Below are 23,713 nucleotides of genomic sequence, written 5' to 3' on the forward strand. Positions count from 1 at the left end.
TAAGCAAATTCTGTCTATCCAAACTCACTCAACTATTAAGGGAGAGAGCAAGGATTTGATCCTAGGTCTTTCTGAACCTCAAAGCCTTTTCATGTATTGTCCCTGATAAGTAGGAGAGTCTTCATCCAGGTCTTCACAGTTTGGGCTCTCTAACCTCACTCAAGGTTCCTGTTCAAAGTCACCTTAGAGTTAGAATGGCTATAGCCCAAATACCTCTAAATAGTGGTATAGAAAAGGTGATGGTGGAGCTATACAGAGAAGGTAGGGTTTAACAAACGAATATGATTGCTGAATCTTTCAACAGATATTTCTTTTAGTCTCCAGTATCTTATAGAGTAGCCAGAAGTAAAAACCTAAAATTATAGAATTGTAACCCATATCAAACTCTGAAATCTGTTCTATAACTAATTGTTGCACTGTGCTTTGAAATTTATTGCTTTTTCGTATGCATGTTATTTTTCATATACACACACAAAAAGTCTATTGTGATGATTAAAAAAATATTTATTCCTTTTAGCCTCCTGTATTCTAGAGTAGCTAGAAGGAAAAATCTGAGAGGATGGTATGGTAGCCCACGACAAACTCTGGGATCTGTCCTGTAACTACTAGTTGAAGAGTGCTTTGAAAACTATTACTTTTTTCTTTCTTTGCTTTGCATATATGTTATATTATACAAAAAAAAGTCTAAGAGAAAAAAAAAAAGTCACCTTAGAGAGGCCTTCCTTAACTGCCCAAACTTGTGCATCCTGCCCTTTTCTAAGCCACTCTTCATCCGCTGACCTGGTTTTATTATTTTTATGGAACTTGGTACTACCTAAAATTGCTTTACATCTTGATTAGTTAACCTGTTTATTGTGTGTCTCTTCAACTACAATGTAAGGTTCATAAGAACTGGAAATTGGCCTTAATACTACATTCTCAGTGCCCGATATACGGTAGTATCAACAAATATTTTTTCTCATCTACTTTGCGATGCTGCCACTCTACATAAAAAGTTAAAGGGAAATTCTTAGTCATTGGTACTAAAGAAACACACATTTTGGCTAGTAAAAAAAGTAAATACATCTAAATCAGACTAAGTATTTACATAGTAATAAAATTTCTAAACTCACCTCTACAGGAGGATAATAGTTATAATTCCAGTACCAAAAGGTTTTAGGTAGGTAACCTTTGATTAAGTGGTGTTCTGGTACAAAAGGATGAAAAGTTTCTTTTCCAGTGGTATCTCTGGAATCTCCTGCTTCTACGTTTATAATTTCCATGCATCTCCCCAGTGCTAAGTCTTCGATGGAAGAACTATGTGTACATTTGTCCATCTTAAATGCATCAACAAATCTCTTCAAGGCTTCCTTGCTCAATACATAGCCTGCTCCTCCACTCATGTAACCCTGCTTTACATAGGGCTTAAATCTTCTCCCAAAGTAAATGGGTTTTTCAGGGTCATATTTTGAAAGAAGCCATCTCAAATTGTCTAGTATGACATATGTATCATCATCTGCTTTCATAAACCAGTCAGCATCTTCTAAATAATGGTCATAAACATATTGAAAAGCTTTAATTGTTTTCCAGTATAGTTGGTCTCTGCCTTCTTTGGTGTTTAATCCCACAGTAGGGAAGTCTTTATTTTCTTCTGAACTCATAAACAAAACTTTATTACAACGTTGGGCCCATGTAGCTTTGACGTGTTTGGCCTTTTTCTCTAAATTTTGAGGTCCTGTCATAACCCAGCAAAGAATTTTAACCTTCTGATAGAGTTTTTCAGCGATGTCTGTGTTCTCATCTATTAAACAAAAAATATATATATTTACATAGAAAAAATTCTGAATACATTGAATTTAAGAAGATATTTTCTTAAACAATTTCAAAGACCATCCCTTCCTATTTACCCATCTACCAACAGTGATTTAGCTGAACAAAAAAAGCAAAAGTCAACCTAATGGGAACCGACATTCTGATTTATTGGTTTTCTGTCAGTCTAATCCAGAGGATCACTGGAGCTAACAAGAGTTGTTACTATAACTCAAAATCTTACCACTCAAACTGTGGTTCACTGACCAAACGGCACTGGTACCACTTGGGAGTTTGTTAGAAATGCAGAATCTCAGGCCCTCACCCCAGACCTACAGAATCATCATCTGCATTTTAATAAGTTCTCCTGGTAATTTGTATGCGACTAAGCACTGCCTTAGTCTCTGCTTTTCACTTCAAGCCACAAAGAAAGCCTCAGCTGATTCTCAACAGTACATTGACAAGAATTTTTCACTCTGAAAGAGCTTCTTCAGGACAAGATAAACAAGATGCAGAAGTGGCAGTAGTTATCTATTTCATCATTTCAGAGTCCACAAGAGTCCACGCCCATGAAATTCTACAAGAAATATTTAAGGTGGCCTTAAATATTTTCATAATTACTTCAGTTTGAAGAAAAGGAGTTAAGACAGGGTTGAAATAACTTCTGATAGTAATATAACTCATTCCAAAATGTAAATCTACCAATAAGAAATAGAATAGAACTATGGGTTAGAGAACTGACTTTTCCAAGACTGTCTGTCAGAGCAGTGTTAGTTAAAGTACCAGTTTTCAAAGAAATAAGAGGCTTATGCCAGATAACAAAGCAACCCCCACAGGGGTTGATGATATCAAGCAGGGAAAGAGAGAGCAAAGGACAGAAACTTGGAGAAAAACAAAATTTAATGGCTTTGGTTTCATTAAATTAAGAAAACGGGTTAGGGAAAAGAGGCTAGGGGATAATGGAGTCATTTCAGAACATCCCTAAGCTTTCTACTTTTGTAATTCCTAATGCCTCTCAAAAGGATAGAAGATTGTTTATAATAACTACTTATTAAAAATATAAATTGAGATTTATACATATTTCTTTTAAGTTTCTCTAGGAAAACAAAACTAAGCAAAAACTAAAAACCAAAACAATATAATAGTAAAAATCAGAGACCTAGATTAAAACCATGATAAAATTAGACCTAAAGAAAAACCTTCAGAGACAAAGCTAATCTGAGGTTTGTTTTTCCCTAATTCAGTTTCTACTTAAAAATAACTTCAAAATGAATGCCTTATTTCCGCAATAAATCTGGGTTCTAGCAATTTCTTTCTTTTGAGGCAAATCAAGAACTACTGTCATTTAATGTCTGAGATACAGAACTCATTTTCTTCAACAGATATGGATAGTGATAGAACAAAATTCATAGCCATAACTTTTTTCAATCTGCCCCAGCAGTTACAAAGACTTAATTACCACTTAAGTTTATTCCTTAATAAAGTAAACCATACCTTTATGTTGGCTGGCATCTGCATTGAAGTTCATCTGTCCTTCTAGATGATTCTGTCCATTATCATCTGAATGTCTAGCATGAGGATCATTATGAAGAATATTAGGCTGAGTATCACTTTGTTCTTCCAATAAAATACCAAATAGCTGAGAACATAAAAAAAATCCGATTGCTGATCCACAAAGAAAGATTAAAAAATTCAACCAGGATTTAGAGGCCATCTCCCAAAAGTGTTTTTCTGTAAGAATAAAATTAGCAGATGTTATAAAATAACAAAGCAATATATAATACTGAGAATCTGATAACTTTTTAGTTATAGTAGATGTTAATTCCTTCCTATAGAAGAACATTTCTATAGCATTTAATTTTTGATAATCTATAAATTTCTTTCTCTATCTGCTGCTAAAATAGCACACTATGGACAATTAAGTAAAACAGACGAGTAGTAGTTAGGATAATCATTGTTAGGGGTATTCTTCACTACCAGGATCCTTTGTGTACCCAAGCCTGTTTGGGATGTTCTTTTCCTTCTTTGTTGTTGACTCTTGAGTATTTACATCTGCTTTTTTTTTCCCTATGGCAGCAATCACCACCTACTCTATTCTTTAACCCAAGGGATAGCAATATTTTTCTGTAAAGAATTAGAAATAAAACAACTATTTTAGTCTTCGCAGGCCACATATGGTTCTTGTTGCGTACTTGTTTTTTGTTAACAATCCTTCAAAAATGTAAAAAATATTCTTAACTTGTAGACGGCTAGGATCAGTAAGGTCTTGGGACCCAAAAGATTGTGATGGCTTGAAGCTGCATATACCCTCAAAATGGATTAAAATTAATCCATTCCTAAGGGTGTGGACCCATTGTAAATAGGATCTTTTGGTGAGTAGGATCTTAAGATGTGACCCATCTCATTCAGGGTGGGTTTTAATCCTCTTACTGGAGTCCCTTATAAGAGAATGAAATTAAAACAGAGAGAAAAAGCCACAGAAGCAAGAAGCTGGAGGCAAGGAAATCTGGAAGAAAAGGGGAAGATGAATAGACACTGCCCTGTGCCTTGCAATGTGGCAGAGGAATCCAGCTGGTCTTCAGGAAGAGGGTAATGGTCTTCATAATACCTCAATCTGAATATTTTCACAGCCTCAGAATTGTAATCTTGTAAACTAATAAAATCCCATTGTAAAAGCCAAAGCATTTCATGGTATGTGTTCTCAGCAGCCTAACAAACTACAAGGACAAAACCAGCCTGCCACCTGTTTTTGTAAATAAAGTTTTACTGGAACATAAACTAGCCAATTCATTTATGTACTGTCTGTAACTGCTTTAGCACTATAATGGAAGAGCTGAGTAGTTACAACAGGGGGAATATGTTCCATAGTCTTATCTGACAGTTTACAGAAAGTTTTCTGATCCCCTGCTCTAACATTCAAGTTTTGAAGCCTCTTACTTACACCAACTTTCACAAGGACTGAAATTCAGGCTGGAATTGTCTCAACCACTGACTGGATGAATGTGCCCCTAAACCAAAAGGCTACAAGAAGTAAAAAATTATTCTAGAGAAATATAAAGTCATTAAGAACCTCAAATTATTACGTTTCTTCCCCTTAGTGATATACAATATCCAACACAATAAAAAAATAACAAGGCATTCAAATGAAAGAGTTGATAAAAAATGCAGGGGGAAAAAAAAGTAAAGAAACTAGAAACAGCTTGGAGATTCAGATGATGGACTTTCCAGTTATCAGCTCTAAAATAACTATGCTTAAAAGAGACAAGAAATTCAATGATGAAATTAAGAAATCAAGCAGAATCAGAAAGTGAAAATACAAAAACCATGAAAACTAGAAATGAAAATTAAACTGAAATTATTAATTCAACCAGTTTAATAGCAGATCACACATAGCTGACCAACCTAACGCTAACAACTACTTTGAGGTGGCCAAATGTAAACTAAAAGCCTTAATTAAAGTGCCACAATTTTGTATATCTTGGCATCATTAATTCAATAAATTCAGATTGTCTTGCAAGGGCTTGAAACATAATCACTTTCCACTTGAATGTCTTCTGTTATGTTTAACAATGCTAGTAAATAAATATGGGTATAATTTCTTTTTAAATGTAATAGGTGTATTTTACATTTAAAAGTGTGATTTCATAAGCTAACATTCGGGCAAGCCAGAGCATTCATTAATTATAGGAAGGATGAGTGAAAGATGTCAGATTTTTCTAGTATTGGTTGAGTATCTGCATAGTCACCTTCTAAACTTCAGATCCAAGGACACAAACAGGTTGATGGTGAAAGGCTGGGAAAAGATATTCTATGCAAAAAGCAACAAGAAAATAGCAGGGGTAACTATACTAATATTGGACAAAATAAATTATTTTTTATTGAGATATATTATATATTCACATAACATCTAATCACTCAAAGTGTACAATCAGTGGTTGATAGTATTATATAGCTGTGCCTTCATCACAACGGATTTTTGAACATTTTCATTGCTCAAAAAAAAAAAAAAATAATAGTAAAAAGGTACACCCCAAACATCCCATATCCCCTATACACCCCTACTGTTTATTTTTTTGTCTTTTTTTCTTACTCATCTGTCCATACACTGGATAAAGGGAGTGTCAGTCACAAGGTTTTCACAATCACATGAGCACACCTTAAAAGCTCTATAGTTATCCAATCATCTTCAAGAATCAAGGACTACAGTTTCAGGTATTTTCCTCTAACTACTCCAATACACCAAAAACTAAAAAGGGATATTAATAGAATGTATAAGAATTATCTCCAGAATGACCTCTAGATTCCATTTGAAATCTCTCAGTCACTGAAGCTTTATTTTATTTCATTTTTCTTTTTCTTTTTGGTCAAAAAATCTTTCTTAATCCAATGATGCCAGGACCAGGCTCATCTCTAGGAGCAATGTCCGCACATCATTAGGGAGATTTACACCCCAGGGAGTCATATAGGGGGGAGGGCAGTTAGATCACTTGCAGAGTTGGCTTACAGAAAAAGGCCATGTCTGAGCAACAAAAGAGGTTCTCTGGGGTGACTCTTAGGTATAATCATAAATAGGGTTGATTCTTCTCTTCAAGAATAAGTTTCATAAGGGCAAGCCCCAAAATCGAGGGCCTGGCCCATCACATTGGCAATCTGCAGTGCTTGTGAGAACAGCAAGTCTAATGCAGGTGGGGCAGTTTAACATTTCCACCTTTTTCCCAAATCCTTCAAATACTTTTTGATTTTCTGTCAAGATTACTCTGGGGTGTATCAGGGCATCACACCAACCTGGACAAACTAACAAAAGCTTACTTCCTATTTAAAATTCCATGTAATTACAGTGTTCGAATAAGGTGACCATAAAAGTTAAGTTTGTGTGCTACCAAAAATATAAATTTTGTACCAAATAAACATCTATTTCTTTGGTCTCACACACAAGTTGAAGTTCTACTATACAATTAATATCATCCTTTACCCTTTAGTCTGATTTACCTTAATCTCATCCATCACCTTCAGTCATATCTCTAAGTGAAGTCTGATCACTTTTTCAGTGTTTTCCACAGTTACTATATGGGGTAATGTTGATTTTCATAGCTGTAGAACTCTAGCTCTAAGTCTCAGGTATCACACAAATACCCAAAGTTCCAGGGAATGACCAGGTTATACACAAAGAGCTCAGCATCTCAGAATTTAGAAACAATAACTTTTGAATAAATGTGACTGCTGTAAGAGCTTACAATTTAGGAACCTTTTCAATAGGCATTCACTTGCCAAACCATGCTCTCCAATTCAATTCTCAGAGTTTGCACACTATAGTTCGTACTATAATGTTTAAATACTACTTTTCATTTCTGGCTTATTTAACTCAACTTATTTAACTCAATTAATGTCCTCAAGCTTGGTTGAGGACATTAATTCCTCAACCTTCACCTGGTTGCATTCCTCACAACTTCATTCCTTCTTGCAGCCGCTCAGTAGTCCACTGTGTGTATACACCACAGTTTCCCTTCTCATTCCTCAGTCGATGTATCCTTAGGTCACCTCCATTCATTGGAAATACGAACACTGCCACCATAAACACTCCAAGTATACACCTTACTACAGTGTTGCAGGATCATATGGCAACCCTTCCCCTAGCCTCCTGTGGAGCCACCACACTGCCCTCTAGAGGGGGCAGCAGGACTCTACTTCCCTACCAACAATAACTACATACATTTCTCTCTCCACATCTTCTCCAGCACTCGTATCTCTCTGTTCATTTTTTTTTTTTTTTTTTTTTAACATGGGCAGGTACCAGGAATTGAATCGGGGTCTCTGGCATGGCAGGTGATAATTCTGTCACTGAGCCACTGTTGCACCGCGCTCTCTGTTCATTTGTAAACAGTTGTATTCACACATTATACAAACAAACGTAGGTAAAACATCAAAGATTACAAGTATAATCACATAGCCATGCCTTTACCACACAATCTATATGAGGACACTTCCATTTCTTCCATCAAGTATCCCATATCCCTCCCTCATATCCCCCACTTACTGACATTAAGCTCTGGCATATTGCCTTTGTTACATTCAATGAAAGCATATTACAATGTTGTTGCTACGTGCAGACTCTAGTTTGCATTGATTGTATTTCCCCCATATACCATTCATTTTCAATACTTAGCAATGTTGACATTCATTTGTTCTCCCTCATGCAAAAACATTCTTATATACGTATATTTAATCACTATCATTGTCTACTCTAGGTATTGCTAAGTTATACCATTCCAGTCCTTATTCTCTATCTTTCCTTCTGGTGTCATATGCCCCCAGCCCTCCTCTCCCAACTTACACTCATACTCAGCTTTGTTCATTGTACGTAACAATATTGTGCTACTATCAGGTAGTATTGTGCCATCCATTTCTGGATCTTTAAATCAGCCCTGTTGAACATTCTGGGCTGTTCCAGCATCAAATGCCCAAATTCTACCTCTTTCCATTTCCTGATAATCTGTGTTCTCAAATTTAACTCTCAAAGTTCACTCATTAATGTTAGTTCATATCAGTGAGACCATAAAATATTTGACCTTTTGCTTCTGGCTAATTTCAATCAGCATAATGTTTTCAAGGTTTATCCACATCGCTACATGTTGCATGACTTTATTCTGGTTTTCACTTTTTTACCTAGGGTTTTCTTATTGTTTGGTTTTGTTTTCTATCTGTGTTTTGGCGTACAGTTCAACTTATTCTAGACCTCTGACACAGCTTCTATTTAACTGTTCAGAATTTTTCCCTCTTGTTTTTCTAGTTCTTGCCCTGTCTATATGGAAACTTCTCTTTGAGGAGGATCTCCCCAGATATGATGGTGCCCAATCAGATCTTCCCAGACCAGGCAGGCCCAGGTCTCAGGAGAAAGGTGTAATCAGTATCAAGTTCCTGTGAGGATGAGACCCAGCAGGTTGTCTTGACTTTCCAGACCAGCCTCTAGACTCTGTGTTTTTCCTACCCTGCCCAGAAGGTGGCAGTTGTCAGTCTGCCAAGGACATGCTTGAGCAAGAGGCTGAAGTGGAAGGCCAGATTAAGCTGTTTCCAACTCACTGCCCCTTGAGTCTGAATTCTCTGAAGGCAGTCTACCACTTGACCTGAGCCACACCCCCCTTTTCCTGGGGAAGATATATCCTTAGGCAAATTATCTCCTTCATTTGACTTGTTAACTTTGTCTCCCAGACCTATCTTAACTCCACAATTGCTTGGGTCAGGGCTGACAACTGAAAATGCCTGAGGCTTACTTTAATAATTGACTTAAAATACTTTAAAACATGAAAAAAAAAATTAAAAAGAAAAAATAGAATAAAATCTCTTTTCAGAGCCAGCCCCCAGCCCCCAAGGTTTGCCAGTCAAGAGCCGGAATTGGTGTCTGGCTCTATAAAGGGGCACTGCCCTTTTTCACTATTCTGAGCTTGTCTGACTACAGGAGCCTCCATTTTTAGTTTTGTTTTGTTTTTCCTTTCTCGGCCCCACCTCCCCTCTATCAGGAGAGGACCTGAGGGTTACTTTCCTGTTTCCTCTGGGTTTATCTGTGCTTATAGCTTGTATTGAGCAGTTCAAATTTGTTAATTAAATTCACAACCAGAGCTTGGGTGAGCTTCCTTCCCTTGCTCCTGGTAGAGGGGCTGCTTCTTTTTCATACTAGAAAGTGTCTCCAGCAGCCTGAGGCAGGTCAGGGGCTTTATTTATAAGTCCTGTGCTGTGATCTTGGCCCTTCCACCTATTCCAGACTGGTGTATGATGTGGGTCTGTTCGTGGGTATCCCACAAACAGCTGTCCCAGACAGTTCTTGGCTTTTTACTAGCTGTTCTAGAGGACTAACTAAATTCCATATCTTTCTATACCATCATTTGGCCCCACCTCTTCCAAAATAGAGGTTAAATGCAAAAATGTTACATATGCAATCAGGCAAAAAACAAAAACAAAACTAAAAAGCATCGAATTCAGAAAGAAGTAAAACTTTCACTACTTGCAGGTGACAGATCCCATATTTAGAAAGTCCTGAAAAATGCTAGCATTCACAGACTCTAGGAAAGCTCCTAGAATTAATGAATAAGTTCTGGAAAGTGGCAAGATATAAGATTAACATATAAAAATCAGCAGTAATTCTATATACTAGTAATGAGTAGTCTGAGGAAGAACTCAAGAAAAAATTCCATTTACAATAGCAACTAAAAGGAAAAATCTAGGAATACATTTAACCAAGGAGGTAAAGGACTTAAATATGTAAAACTATAAAGCATTGCTAAAAGAAATCAAAGAAGACCTAAATAAATGGAAATACATTCCATGTTCATGGACTGGAAGATTAAATATCGTAAATGTCAATTCTACCCAAACTGACTTACAGGTTTAATGAAATTCCAATAAAAATTCCAAAAGCCTCCAACACCACAATCAATATGAGAACATTCTTATTTCTCTGGGAAAAAAAAATTGCAATGTCCTACTTTGAAGAAATGGAAAAACCAATTATCAAATTTGTTTGGAAGAGTAAGGGGCCCTGAAGAGCCAAAAAATATCTTGAAAAAGAGGAATGAAGCTGGAGGAGTCACACTGTCTGACTTTAAAGCATATTACAAAGCTACAATGGTCAAAAAAGCACGGTGCTGGTATAATGATAGACATACTAATCAAGAGAACTGAAATGAGAATTCAGAAATCAACCCACACATTTATCCCCAATTGTTTCAACATAGCACCAGTCTACTGGGAAGAATAGTTTCTTCAAAAATGGATATCCATATTCAAAGGAATGAACGAGGGCCCCTACCTCATACTTTATACAAAAATGAACTCAAAACATATCAAATACAGCACATGAAAGGCACTGTGATAAAAACTTGTACTTTTTCTTTAACCCCATAGCCTTAAAACTTAACAGATGTATCCTCATATTACAGATGAGAAACTGATTAACTAATTAAAAGAGGTTAATAAAATTGATCTACAGCATATACTCAACATGATGAGCTGGGACTCTAACTCACATTTCATTGAATGTCTGTTGGTTTTTCTATTATAACACACTCTCAAAATAGCAACCTACTAATTTTCTATATTGTCTATGTTTCGTTCTAAAATTATCTTTATATGGAAGATGAAAAGAATAATGCTATGATCAAGTTCAACAAGAAACCATCTTTCCTCTATTTATAAATCTTAAGATGGTCAGGAGATATCAAAAAAGAAAAGTCCATGTACTCCAGGAATGGATTCTGAAAAGGTTATTTGCTGAGAAAGTGAAATTGGTTTCATATTAAATTTTCATGACTCTATTCTATTATGGTAGTGTTGCTAATAAAATTCCAGATTTTTAAATATAAATTCTTAAACACAATGGGTAAACATGGCTTCAGACTTAATCCATATATTGTTTTCAATATATTTCTCACTAAACAACAATTCTTTCAAATAGAATTAAAAGTTTATTTGCAGTAACATCCTGATTACAATTATCCTCTGATATAACATTTAAGGAATATTTCCACTGATTTAGTTTCTTTCCAATTGAAGGTTTTAAAAGATACTCCAATTGAAGGTTATAAAAAATACTATGTATAAGTTCAGAAGTTAAATAGTCAAGTACAAATATATAGCAGTGGGCTAGGTGCTGGGATATGTTAAAACAAAGTATCTTTTCCTGCTCTCATGGAGCTTACAGTCCTGTAATTACACAGATAAATAAAAAAAATTACAGGAATTTAAGAGTTTTAAAACAATAGCAGGACAAACACCCACTAGAGTAGTGCTAGGAAGAAAATTTACCACACTAAATTAGAAAAAGTCTAAAATCAATTATCTAAGCTCTCACCTCAAGAATCAAGAAAAAGAGTAAAATAGACCCAAAGTAAAAAGAAGGAAAAAAATAAGAAAGAGCAGAAATCAATTAAATTGCAAATTTAAAAACAATGGAGAAAAACCAATGAAACAATAAGCTGGTTCTTTCAAAAGATCAATAAACTGACCAAACTTCTAGCAAGACAGACAAAGGAATAAAGAGAAGACACAAATTACTAATATAAGTAAAGAAACAGGGGACCTTGCTATAGTTCCTGCAGACATCAAATAAAAATAAAAGGATACTGCAAACAACTCTATACACAAACATTTGACAACTTAAATGAAACAGAACGATTCCTAGACAAGCACAAACTTTCAAAACTCATCCATTATGAAGAAAATAATTTGAATACTCTAAATTATTAAAGAAATTGTATTCATAATTTAACCTCTTCTCCTGCCCTCCTCTCTACCACCCCCCAAACTCCAGGCCCAGATGGTTTGACTGGAGAACTCTACCAAATATTTAAAAGAAATATGAGAGAAACACTTTCCAATTCATTTTACCCTGATACCAAAACCAGACAACAGTACAAAAAAATAAAACAGACCAATATTCTTCATGAATACAGACACAGAAATCCTTACTAAAATATTAGTAAATAGCATTTAGCAATATATGAAAAGAAATATTGACCTATTAGGGTTTATTTCAAAATACAAGCCTGGTTTAATATTTGTAAATGAACCAATGTGATCCACCATATTAACAGGTTAAAGAAGTAAAATATCACACAATTATATCAACTGATGCAGAAAAAGCATTTGATAAAATCCAAACCCATTCATGAAAAAAGAACCCTCACAAAAATAAAGAGAGGGAATTACTTATTTGATAAAGAACATTTATAATTAACTGAGTTTTAGTTTACATCCGATATAAGCTTATACTTAACGGTGAAAGACAGAATGCTTTTGACCTAAGATCAGGAACAAAGCACAGGTGTCCAGTCTCACCATTCTTATTCAAAATGCTACTAGAAATTCTAGCCAGTGCAATAAGGCAGGGAAAAATGTAAAAGAAAGAGAAAATGAAAAGCATATAGACTGAAAGAAATAAAATTGTCCCTCTTACAAACAACATGATTGTCTACGTAGAAATTACAAGGATTCAATGAAAAAAATTCCTAGAATAAGTGAGATTAGCAAGGCCGCAGGATACAAGATAAACATACAAAAAAAAACATAGTCAAGAGTTCAGTAGCAGCAGCCAGAACCCATGATTTCCATATCCCCTATAGTTTGTTTCACCTATGTGCAGTGTTAAGAACACAGTGTCTTGAAAGAAAGAATGTAAGTAACATTAGTAAGATGGAAAAGGCCTAATTACTAAGTATAAAGGAAAAAAACTAGCCTTAAGAGTATATGTAACCTACTTCCAGGAAGATGATGGGATAGGATATGCCGAGTTCACCCCGGCTCTGTGGAACAATGAGAGAAGGGACAGAAAAACGACTGGCACTACAGTCCCAGGGTGTGAGTCATCACAGAAGGGTCATCTATATCACACAGGGAGGCTCCTGGATGAAAAAGCAGAGAATTGAAATGGAGAAAACAGTGTGTGCGTTTGGCCATTACCCCACTGAGGACAGGTGGCAGCATGCAGGGAAGTGTGTGTCTGAAGAAGTGAAACATCCCTCCACTCTAGCCTACCCCCACAGCTAACTTGGGAGAGCTCCATGCACAGCTCCACAGTTGGGAGCTTCAATGGGGAACCCAGAAGTACACCCAACAGCCCTAAAGGACTGGCCACCCCGCCCTGCACCAGGACCACCTGAAATACCCAGCCCCAAGCCCAAGGTCATCCCAAGCAGAAGCCCGGGCACCGCCAGACCCATCAGGTGCATAAACGGCGCCTCCAGTGAGGTGCATACTGCTCAATCCCCAGACCCAGGGCTGGCAGCTCTCAGCACACCCTGAGACCAGCAGCCCTGAATGGAAACACACTGAGTCGACACCACGATCTGCTGGCCACATCAGCTGGGGAAAAGTGAGTCTGAGGTTAAGAGATGTCTCAACTGCTCCATCTTCTGGAAAGAAGTGGAAAGTGCAGTGTGGCAAATTGCCTATCTATCTAGCTTTTAAAAGACCAGCAAGGAGAATTACGACAAAATTAAGCCCAAAAGGGGACCTTCAACACAAACCTAAGTGAATACAAAACCTCAGATGTGTGAAGGAAACCAACTTGCAAAATAACCTTATTAGATAACCTAATGTCTTCTTGAATGCAGCAGAAAATCACAAAGCACATGAAGACTCAGGTAGATATGGCCCAGTGATGTGACAAAATTACAACACTACAGAGGACACGGAATTTGGAACTAATCAAGGATGCTCATAATGACATAAAGGATATCAAGAAAACACTGGAAGAGCATAGAGAAGAATCTATAAGAATAAACAGAAAATTGGCAGATCCTACAAAGATGAAAGATAAGGAAGACAAAATTAAAAACATACTAGAGACACACAACAGCAGATGTGATGAGGTGAAAGAAAGAATAATCAAGTTAAGAGACAGGACAATTGAACTCGAGCACACAAAAGTACAAATGGCAAGAAATGGATTTCAGGGAAATGATGGGCAACACAAAGCACACAAATATAAGATCACTGGTGTTCCAGAAGAAGAGTAAAAGGCTAGGAAGACTAGTTGAGGAGATAATGGGGGAAAATTTCATAACCCTTATAAAAGACACAAATATGTAAATCATCAAGAAGCACAAGGAACCCCAAAAAGAATAAATCCAAAAAGGCCTACTCTAAGACACACATGAATCAGATTTTCAAGTGTTGAAGAGAAGCATCAAGTCCTGAAAGCAGCAAAAGAAAAGTGATTCACTACAACAAGGAAAACCATATAAGGCTGAGTTTAGATTACTCAACAGGCACCATGGAAGCAAGAAGGGAATGGTATGATATATTTAAGATCCTGAACTAGAAAGATTTTTAGCCAAGAATTCTTTATCCAGCCAAGATGTTCTCCAAAAGTTACAAAGAGATCAAACTCTTCTCAGACAAACAAAGCCTCAGAAGAAACCTGCCCTACAAGAAATACTAAAGGAAGTTCTGTTGGCTGAAAAAAAAGACAGGAGGGAGGTCTGGAGGAAGAAGCAGAATTGAAAAGTATTAGTAAGGGCAACTTAAGGGATAAAAAGAGTGAAGCGGAAAAGAATATTAGATCTGACAAATAAAAACTAAAGAATAAGATGGTAGATTCAAGAACTGCTTTTCAGTAATAACTTGCTTTTCTTTTTTTTTTTTACATGGGCAGGCACCGGGAATTGAACCTGGGTCCTCAGGCATGGCAGGCAAGCATTCTTACCTGCTGAGCCACCGTGGCCCACCCAACTTGCTTTTTTTTAATGTGGTAAGTTTTCATTGCTCTTACTTATCAATATAATAAATACTTGCTACATAAAGCAGTCCTTGCCTAAAATTATAAATACACTGTATGGGGTGAAGAACGAATATTTCTATTGAATGTATATACCATTTAGCTTTGTAAGAAGTATTTTTTTATTATTAGCATTTATAAAGATGTCTTAAGATTTCAAACCTAAGAATCTATGGTTAAGTTTCAAAAACTGTATTAGTTAAGGTATACTTTTAAATATTAATATACACATATTCCATAATCTGAATCTATTCAACTTGAACATCTGTCCTATAATATGTCTTGACTCTGTAGAGCAGAGATTCTTGTCTGCAGGCAACTTTGACTCCCAGAGGATTAGAGGCCAGGGATGTTGCTAAACGTCCTATGTTGCACAGGGCAGTTCCGAAAACAAAGAATTATCTGACCCCAAATGTCAACAGTGCCAAGGTTAAGACCCTGTTACTGAGTATGACCCAATTTCCATTTTATGAATAGCCTTTCTGTCCACTGTAATTGTGAAAACATATACTTCACTAATTGCCAAGACTATTAAAAGATTTAACTTAATCTATAGAAATGCCTACTGCCAAAAACAATGATTTTATTTTAAATTTCAAATGATATTCCAGAATGATTAAACCACAAAATCAACATACAATGATAAGGATTAGGACATATACCATCTAATTTCCCTTGAATCTGCTCCACTTGTTTAATCCCTTAATAATTAAACTTAATTGCTGTTTTGAGGTATCAACACAAATAGCATCTTTGCACATTTTTTAGAACCATGACTTTAAAAAAGAAATCAGTGAAACATAAAGCACTGGCAAATAGCAAGGTGCTATCCAAGTATTCTGAAAATGTTCGTTACAACCATACTAGAAGTAAAAACTTACTTGTTCAAATTCGTCATGAGCATGTTTTTCAACAGGTTAAATTTATTTCTATTCTATTTCACAGTAAAGTCTCATAAATGTCTTTATTTTTTTATAAAGAACAATGTATATTGATGAGCATAAGAAATAAAAGAACTCAATGGTTTTTTCACTCAAATTCTAGTTGTAAAAGTATCAGTGTATCCAATGAGTGCTCCACACAGAGAACCAAATAAAAAAATTATTCTAAGTTTACTGTATAGAAATTCTCAGTATTTGACTATTATCCATTCCTGCTTTCACATTCTATATATTTTTTCATGTTCCACAAACTGATTAAAATTATCCCACCATTTAAAGAGGAAAGTCTCTGCAATCATTTTAAAACATGAAATTATCTTAATTTCTCCACTGGCTGCTTTTTTTTTTTAGAAATTCTTCTAGTTGCTCTTTTGACACATCACAAAGCTTTTAACCTCATTAGAATCTGGATCCAAAGTTACATTCTTCCTCATAAACAAAATGTAATCAGTTTCATGTTCACTCCAAACACTATCAGACTCAGCCTTGTAGTGAATTCATGTTACATAATTAATTTCTTCTGGTGGGACCTGTTCCATGGGAATTCCTACTTAAGCTTTTAAATGCCTCTATGTTGTTGTCTTACTTCAATTATATCATTTTCTTCAAGTTCTCCTGGATTATTACGGATGACTGCAACAAATACTGGTAAAACAACGTGGAAAGGTAATTTTAGCATCTGATCTCTGCTGAAGTACGAGTTTATTTTTAGTGTTGAATAAGACGACACTAGAAGTTTGATGCGATAATCCTTTGTCAATTTTTTCATTTAGGTGACAATTCTTTTTGGTCTCAGCTCCAATTTTATTGTCAGTTTCATCAATAATAATAATACACATCTCTGTCAGAAGTTGAACTTCTTGCTCATTGAGATTGCCAGTGTTTATTTCAGGTATTGTTTCAGTACATCTGATCTGACCTAAAATACCCACGCTCCTGCCACAGGAGGCAGCTGGGTCGCTGATTCCAGTGCTGAGAACACTGACTGCTGCTGGATATTAATAACTTGAATGTTAACAGACTAAACTCATCAATTAAAAGATAATGATTGGTAGAATAGGTTAAAAATATGATCCATCTATATACTGCTTACAAGAGATCCATCTTAGACACAAGGATACAAACAGATTGAAATTGAAAGGATGGAAAAAGATGTTCTATGCAAGCTGTAACCAAAAGAAAGTAGGAGTGAGTACCTATACTAATTTCAGACAAAACGGACTTTAAATGTAAAGACACTGTAAGAGACAAAGAACGACACTATGTATTTTAGCAAAAGGTACAAATAACCAAGAAGAAATGATCGTAAACATCTATACTCCCAATCAAGGAGCTCCAAAGTACATGAGGCAGACACTGGCAAAAATGATGGGAACAACAAATGTTTCAATAGTAACAGTGGGAAACCTCGTATCACTTTCCTCTATAGAACAAACAACCAGACAAAGGATCAACAAGGAAACAAAGAACTTAAACAATGTGATAAATGAATTAGACCTAACAGACATATAGACTGTTACACCCCCAAATACCAGGATATACACTCTTCTCTAGTGCTCATGGAACATTCTCCAGGATAGGTCATAAGCTGGGACATAAAAGAGGTCTTTATAAATTTAATAAGGCTGAAATTATCCACAGCACTTTCTATGACCACAATGGATTGAAGGTGGAAACCAATAACCACCAAAGAACCAGAATTTATGCAAATAATTGGCAATTAAACAACATACTCTTAAACAATCACTGGGTCAAAGAAGAAATTGCTAGAGAAACTCATAAACATCGGGAGATGAATGATAATAAGAATGCAACTTATCAGAACTTATGGGATGCAGAAAAGGCAATGCTGAAAGGGAAATTCATTGCCCCAAATGCCTGTATTAAAAAGGAAGAAAAGGCCCCAAAACTATCTTTCCAGTTGTGAATTAAAGGTTGGCAAAGATTATCGCTTTAAGGTGGATAATGATATGAGCACCAGTTATTGTTAAGAATGGTCAGTTTAGGGGTTGGTGCAAAGGATGAACTGCACATTGTTGAAGTAGAGGCAATGAATTATGAAAGCAGTTCAATTAAAGTAACCCTGGCAACTTTGAAAATGTCTGTATAGCCAATGGTTTCCCTCGAAGGCTTTGAAATAATACCACCTGCAGTCTTACGGTTGAAATGTGGTTCAGGGCCTGTGCATATTAGTGGACAGCATTCACTAGCTGTGGAGAAATATGCAAAGTCAGAAGATGAAGAAGAAGATGATGTGAAACTCTTAAGTATACCAGGAAAGCAATCTGCCCCTGGAAGTGGCAGCAAGGTTCCACAGAAAAAAGTAAAACTTGCTGCTGATGAAGATGATGATGATGATGAGGAGGAGGAAATGGAAGAAAAAGTTCCAATGAAGAAATCTACAAGAGATACTCCAGCAAAAAAATGTACACAAATCAAACCAGAATGGATAAAAAACTCAAAACCATCAACACCAAGATCAAAAGGTCAAGCAAGAATCCTTCAAAAAACAAGAGAAAAACTACTCAAAAAACAAGAGAAAAACTCCTCAAACCCCGAAAGGACCTAGTCCTGTAGAAGACATGAAAGCAAAAATGCAAGTATAGAAAAAGGTGGTTCTCTTCTCAAAGTGGAAGCCAAGTTCATCAACTACATGAAGAATTGCTTCCAGATGACTGACCAGGAGGCTATTCAAGATCTTTGGCAGTGGCAGAAGTCTCTTTAAGAAAATAGTTTTAAAAGTTCGTAAAAATTTTCAGTCTGATTTCACTTCTGTAACAGTTGATATCTGGCTGTTCTTTTTATAATGCAGAGTGAAAATTTTCCCTACCGTGTCTGATAAATGTTGTCCAGGTTCCTTGGCCAAGAATGTGTTGTCCAAAATGCCTGTTAAGTTTTTAAAGATGGAACTCCACCCTTTGCTTGGTTTTAAACATGTATGGAATGTTATGATAGGACATAGCAGTAGCAATGGTCAGACAAATGGAAATCTGGGGAGACAAAAATATACATGTGAAATAAACTCAGTATTTTAATACTACTACTACTACTAATAATAATAAAAGTATTGGCAAAGTCCTTTGAGGGATGGGAGAAAAAATATGGAACTATTAAGCTTTTCCGCTGGGGAAATCCCTGATACTGTCTCAAATATTAAGGAGTTCCAAGTCAATAAGCCAAACCCTTGATATTAAGGCTTGCTTTTATGAAGTTTATTTCTGTAGCTGAAAACCTAAGCTTACCTGTAGTTATGTCTAAGAATTACTTCCAGGAAACCTCTTTTGTTGCTCAGATGTGGCCCTTTTCACTCTATGCCCAGCTCTGCAAGGAAAGTCATTACTCTCTCCCTTACATGGGATATGATATCCAGGGGTGAAAGTCCCACTGGCAATGTGGGACATGACTCCCAGGGACAAGCCTGGCCCTTGCACCATAGGATTGCCAACGCTTCCCTAACAAAAGAAGGTATCAGTAGCTATGACAGTTGAAATAGTGTCAAGAGGGTATTCTGGAGGCTACTCTTAGGCAAGCTTTAACCAGATATTGCTAATTACCATGCTTTGCCAAACCCCAATCAAGATAATTCCTGTTAACTCGAAAGAATATGTAGGGCTCTATCTGAGCTTATACAAGTTTCACACACTGATTACTGTCCTAAAATATAAGAGCCAGTTCCATAAAACTTTCAGAAGAAAATATAGGGAAATAGCTTCAAAATCTAGTAATAAGAGTAGCTTCTTAAACTTGACACCCCAAGCACAAGCAAGAAGGAAAAAAATAGATAAATGGAAACACCTTAAAAACAAAAGCTTCCGTGTCTCAAAAGACTTTTAAAAAGATAAAGAGGCAGCCAAATCAACTCAATGGGAGAAAATATTTGGAAACCACACATCGGATAAAGGTTTGATATCCTGCGTATTTAAAGAAATCATACAACTCAGCAAAAAAAAGAACAAACAACAATTATAAAATGAGCAAAAGATATGAATAGACATTTTCCCAAAGAGCAAATATAGATGGCTAAAAAGCACTTGAAGAGATGCTCATCTTCATTAGCTACAAGGCAAATGCAAATCAAGACTACAACTGGTATCACCTCAAACCATAAGAATGGCTGCTAGTAAAGAAAAAGAAAACTACACATGTTGGAGAAGATGTGGGGAAATTGTAATACTTATTCACTGCTAGTAGGAATGTATAATGGTACAGCTACTGTGGAAGACAAAGTTCGGCAGTTCCTCAAAAATTCTGATATCAAGCTGCCTTATGACCCAGCAATACCACTACTCAGTATATACCCAGAAGAGCTCAAAGCAGTGATACAAGCAAACATTTGCACACCTACATTAATAGCGGCTCTATTTACAATTGCCAAAAGATGGAAACAATCGAGTACCCATCAACAGATGAATGGATAAACAAAATGTGGTATATAGAAATAGGATGGAATATTACGCGGCACTAAGTTAAAATGAGGTACTGAAACATATGACAACATGGATGAACTTTGAGGCCATAAAGCTGAGTAAAATAAACTACATACAAAAGAAGAGATACTGTTTAATTCTGCTACTATGCCTCTGGCAAAGGTAAACCCAGGGGCTTATAAAAGTAGAATACAGGGGACCTAGAGGTACACAGAAGCTAGAGATGGGTGAATGGTTACCAATGAGGTTGAACTTAAATGGAAAGGGAATAGCTAGAAGTAATAATAGTTCATTAGTGGGATTATAAATGAAGTTGCCATACTGAAGGTAAATATGATTGAAAGTGGTTATATAAAGCCACTGATTAACTCTACAATTATAAATAGTTTTTTGCATGAACTACTTCAAATGTTTGATGTTGTACAAAGAATCAATAATACAGGTTATGGGGGAAAACTACTGTTGCATATATAGCCTATATTTAACAGGAAGACATCAACAGTACCACAGCAATACCAGGAATAAGTAATTGGGGAGGGGGGAGGAGAAGGAGATGGGGGAGGTTTAGATTTCATATTTAGTAAGGCTGTGTTTATAGGCTTTTGTCTCTTTAGAACAATGAAAAATGTCTACAATTCAGAGTGCTGATGACTGTACAATAAAGTAAGGACACATATAACATGGGTTGTTTATTTTGGACATTGTCCATACTGCCCAATGGATACAGGGGGCTGAGGGGTATAATGACTGAGAAGCAGAAGGGCAAACTGTGGTATATACATAAGGGAATATGGTGTGGCTACAAAAAGGAACAAAGTCATGAGGCATGCAACAAAGTGAATGATCTCAGGACAATGTATTGTGCCAAATAAGCCAGAAACAAAAGAACAAGTATGGTATGCTCTCTTTTAGAAAATACTTAAGTCAGCATTGCTACAAACAATAACCATTAATGTAACCAAAAAAGAGATCAGGAGTCAATTAGTGATAAAATCAAAGCTGACCTTGTTGGGACTAATGTAAATCAGAATACAAGACAAAGGATGACAGTGTATGCATTTTAGAGCTTCACCTACTAAACAAAACCAAATGCCAACAGGTTTCTCATATGGAGAACCTAAATTTTCTGTAAACACACAATTGAAATCAACCTGTCTGGTTAGCTCATTTATATAATACAAACACACGGAGCCCAGAACAGGCACAAAGTCTTGTAATTCTGTATACTTAATGTAATACCTCAGACTATGCTGGACAGATAATTAAAAAGTTTTGGTAGAGTCCCTTAAGGGATGGGAGAAAAAATATGGAACTATTAAACTTTCCCGTGTGGGAAGCCCCTGTTACTCTTCTCAAACATTAGGGACTTCCAAGAAAATAGGGCAAGCACTTGGTTTTGAGGTTTGCCCTTATGAAACTTTTTTTTAATGGAAAAGCCAAGACTACCTATAATTAGGCCTAAGAGTTGCTTCCAGGAAACCTCTTTTGTTTCTCACATGTAACCTCTCCCTCTAAGCCCAACACTGCAAGGAAAATCATTTCCCTTCTCCTTACATGGGATATAATATCCAGGGTGAAAGTCTCCCTTACAACATGGACCAAAAGGGGGAAGAGAAATCTATCCAAACAAGCTATCAGTGGCTAAAGAGTTCAAATAGAGTCGAGAAGTTATTCTGCAGGCTACTCTCACACAGGCTTCAATTAGATATTGCTAATTGCCATGGTCTCCCAACCCCCAACCAACATCATTCCTATAAACCCTAAAGAACACTTAGGGTTCTAACTGACACACTACAAAAGTTTCATGCATTAAGTTTACATTCCCCAAACCTGTAACTTCCAGAGTCTCTGGAAGTTTTTATCTAGGAAGATTTATCTAGGCCAGATAAATCCTGAAACAGAGGGGCCAGCCTCTCATAGATTAACTAATTTCATCCCCCTATTCTATACTTTTGACACTCCTTTCCAATACGAAAAAGCTAGAATAGGTATAGCTCAAATATCCCTATAAAAGTGGAAGAAGGATCAAAGGAGAAGAAGTTATAACAGAGAAAATAGATTTAACAAATGACTACAACTGGTGAATCACTATACTGATATTTCTTTTAACATCAGGTGTTTTGGAGCAGCAAGAAGGAAAAACCTCAAACTGTGGAATGGTTTTTCATACCAAATATTGAAATCTTTTCTTTAACTACTTGCTACAATGTACTTTGAAAATTATTACTTTTTCTTTTTTATGTATATATGCTATGTTTCACAATAAAAGCATTTAAAAAACATAGACTTCCTATATACTAACATATAGGCACCAAATTTAAGAAATACAATACCAATTACAATCACTAAATGAAACAATAACAAATAAAGAATTAGCAAGCAAAACTTGCATAAGCCATACATGCTAAAAATCACTGATCAAAGAAATCAGAAACCTAAATAAATGGAGACATGTACTATGCTTGCACAGTAGAAGACTCCACATAATAAAGCTGTCAGTTCTCCCTAAATTGACATACAGGCTTAATGCAATTCCTACAGAAATCCCAGCAAGACTTTCTGTAGATATAGGTAAAGTAATCTTTCTACAGCTCAGGTGTTAAAATATCACTCCTGTACAAACTACTCCAAGCAGTTTTCCTAGATTACCCAGTCTGAAATAATGGCTCATGTTCTAACATTTAGTATACACTTTTTAATTTTTTAGCATAAAACATGTATTATATGTATAGCAAAGGCATACATCTAAAGAGTAAAAAAATTATTATTTATCGTTATTGACCTTCTATCCCTCTAGTTTGTTCTAGTGGGGTAAGGCCTTCATCTTTTTGCCTAAGGATAACTATGATACCAGAAAACAAATATTTTAAAATACTTTTAGGTTCAGTGGTTGAATGCTCACCTTCCATGGGAAGACCTGGGTTCAATTCCCAGACAGTTCACCTCCCCACCCCCGCCGCCAAAAATACTTTTAGGAGATTAGAGACACTTTGATAACCACAGATAATCATGATTATATTACAACAGGTATTTACTGTATAGTAAAAGGTTATACTTATAAATCCAGGCTTCTAGGAAGGGTGGAAGTATAGATACATACACTTACCAGCATTTAGAGGGAGAGAGGAGGAGGAACAGGAGGAAAAGAGGAAGGGAAGAAAAAAGAAGAAGGGTAAGCCAGGAGGAAAGGAAAAACAGGAGAGAGGGGAAGACCTCCTCCATAATCAAAATAAACACACAGAGGATTGCAAAATAGAAGAATATATCACCTACCAGAAAAATGACTTCAA

General features: G+C 36.1%; 1 protein-coding gene and 2 pseudogenes across 9 annotated transcripts in view; 1 reads left to right on the forward strand and 2 right to left on the reverse strand.

The window, feature by feature from the left end:
• The window catches only part of C1GALT1 (core 1 synthase, glycoprotein-N-acetylgalactosamine 3-beta-galactosyltransferase 1), a 65,175-nt gene that overhangs the window by 20,965 nt on the left and 20,497 nt on the right, over nucleotides 1-23,713 (reverse strand). For 7 of the 9 annotated variants that reach the window (XR_013160370.1, XM_077123165.1, XM_077123128.1 and 4 more), the window contains exons 2-3: nucleotides 3,283-3,519; nucleotides 1,113-1,780 (exon numbers count right to left, since the gene is read on the reverse strand). Coding sequence is in view for 8 of the 9 variants with exons in the window: in XM_077123165.1 (XP_076979280.1) it covers nucleotides 1,113-1,780; nucleotides 3,283-3,519 (905 nt within the window). In the remaining variant the exon portion in view is untranslated. Of the gene's footprint in view, nucleotides 1-1,112; nucleotides 1,781-3,282; nucleotides 3,520-18,826; nucleotides 18,987-23,713 lie in introns of all 9 variants that reach the window. The other 2 variants (XM_077123137.1, XM_077123146.1) reach the window with 1 other exon arrangement.
• LOC143652047 (isopentenyl-diphosphate Delta-isomerase 1 pseudogene) lies at nucleotides 3,527-18,820 on the reverse strand (annotated as a pseudogene).
• On the forward strand, nucleotides 17,901-18,721 carry LOC143652053 (nucleophosmin pseudogene; annotated as a pseudogene).

This window comes from Tamandua tetradactyla, chromosome 1 (assembly GCF_023851605.1).
Source record: "Tamandua tetradactyla isolate mTamTet1 chromosome 1, mTamTet1.pri, whole genome shotgun sequence".
In the NCBI taxonomy this organism is placed as follows: domain Eukaryota; kingdom Metazoa; phylum Chordata; class Mammalia; order Pilosa; family Myrmecophagidae; genus Tamandua; species Tamandua tetradactyla.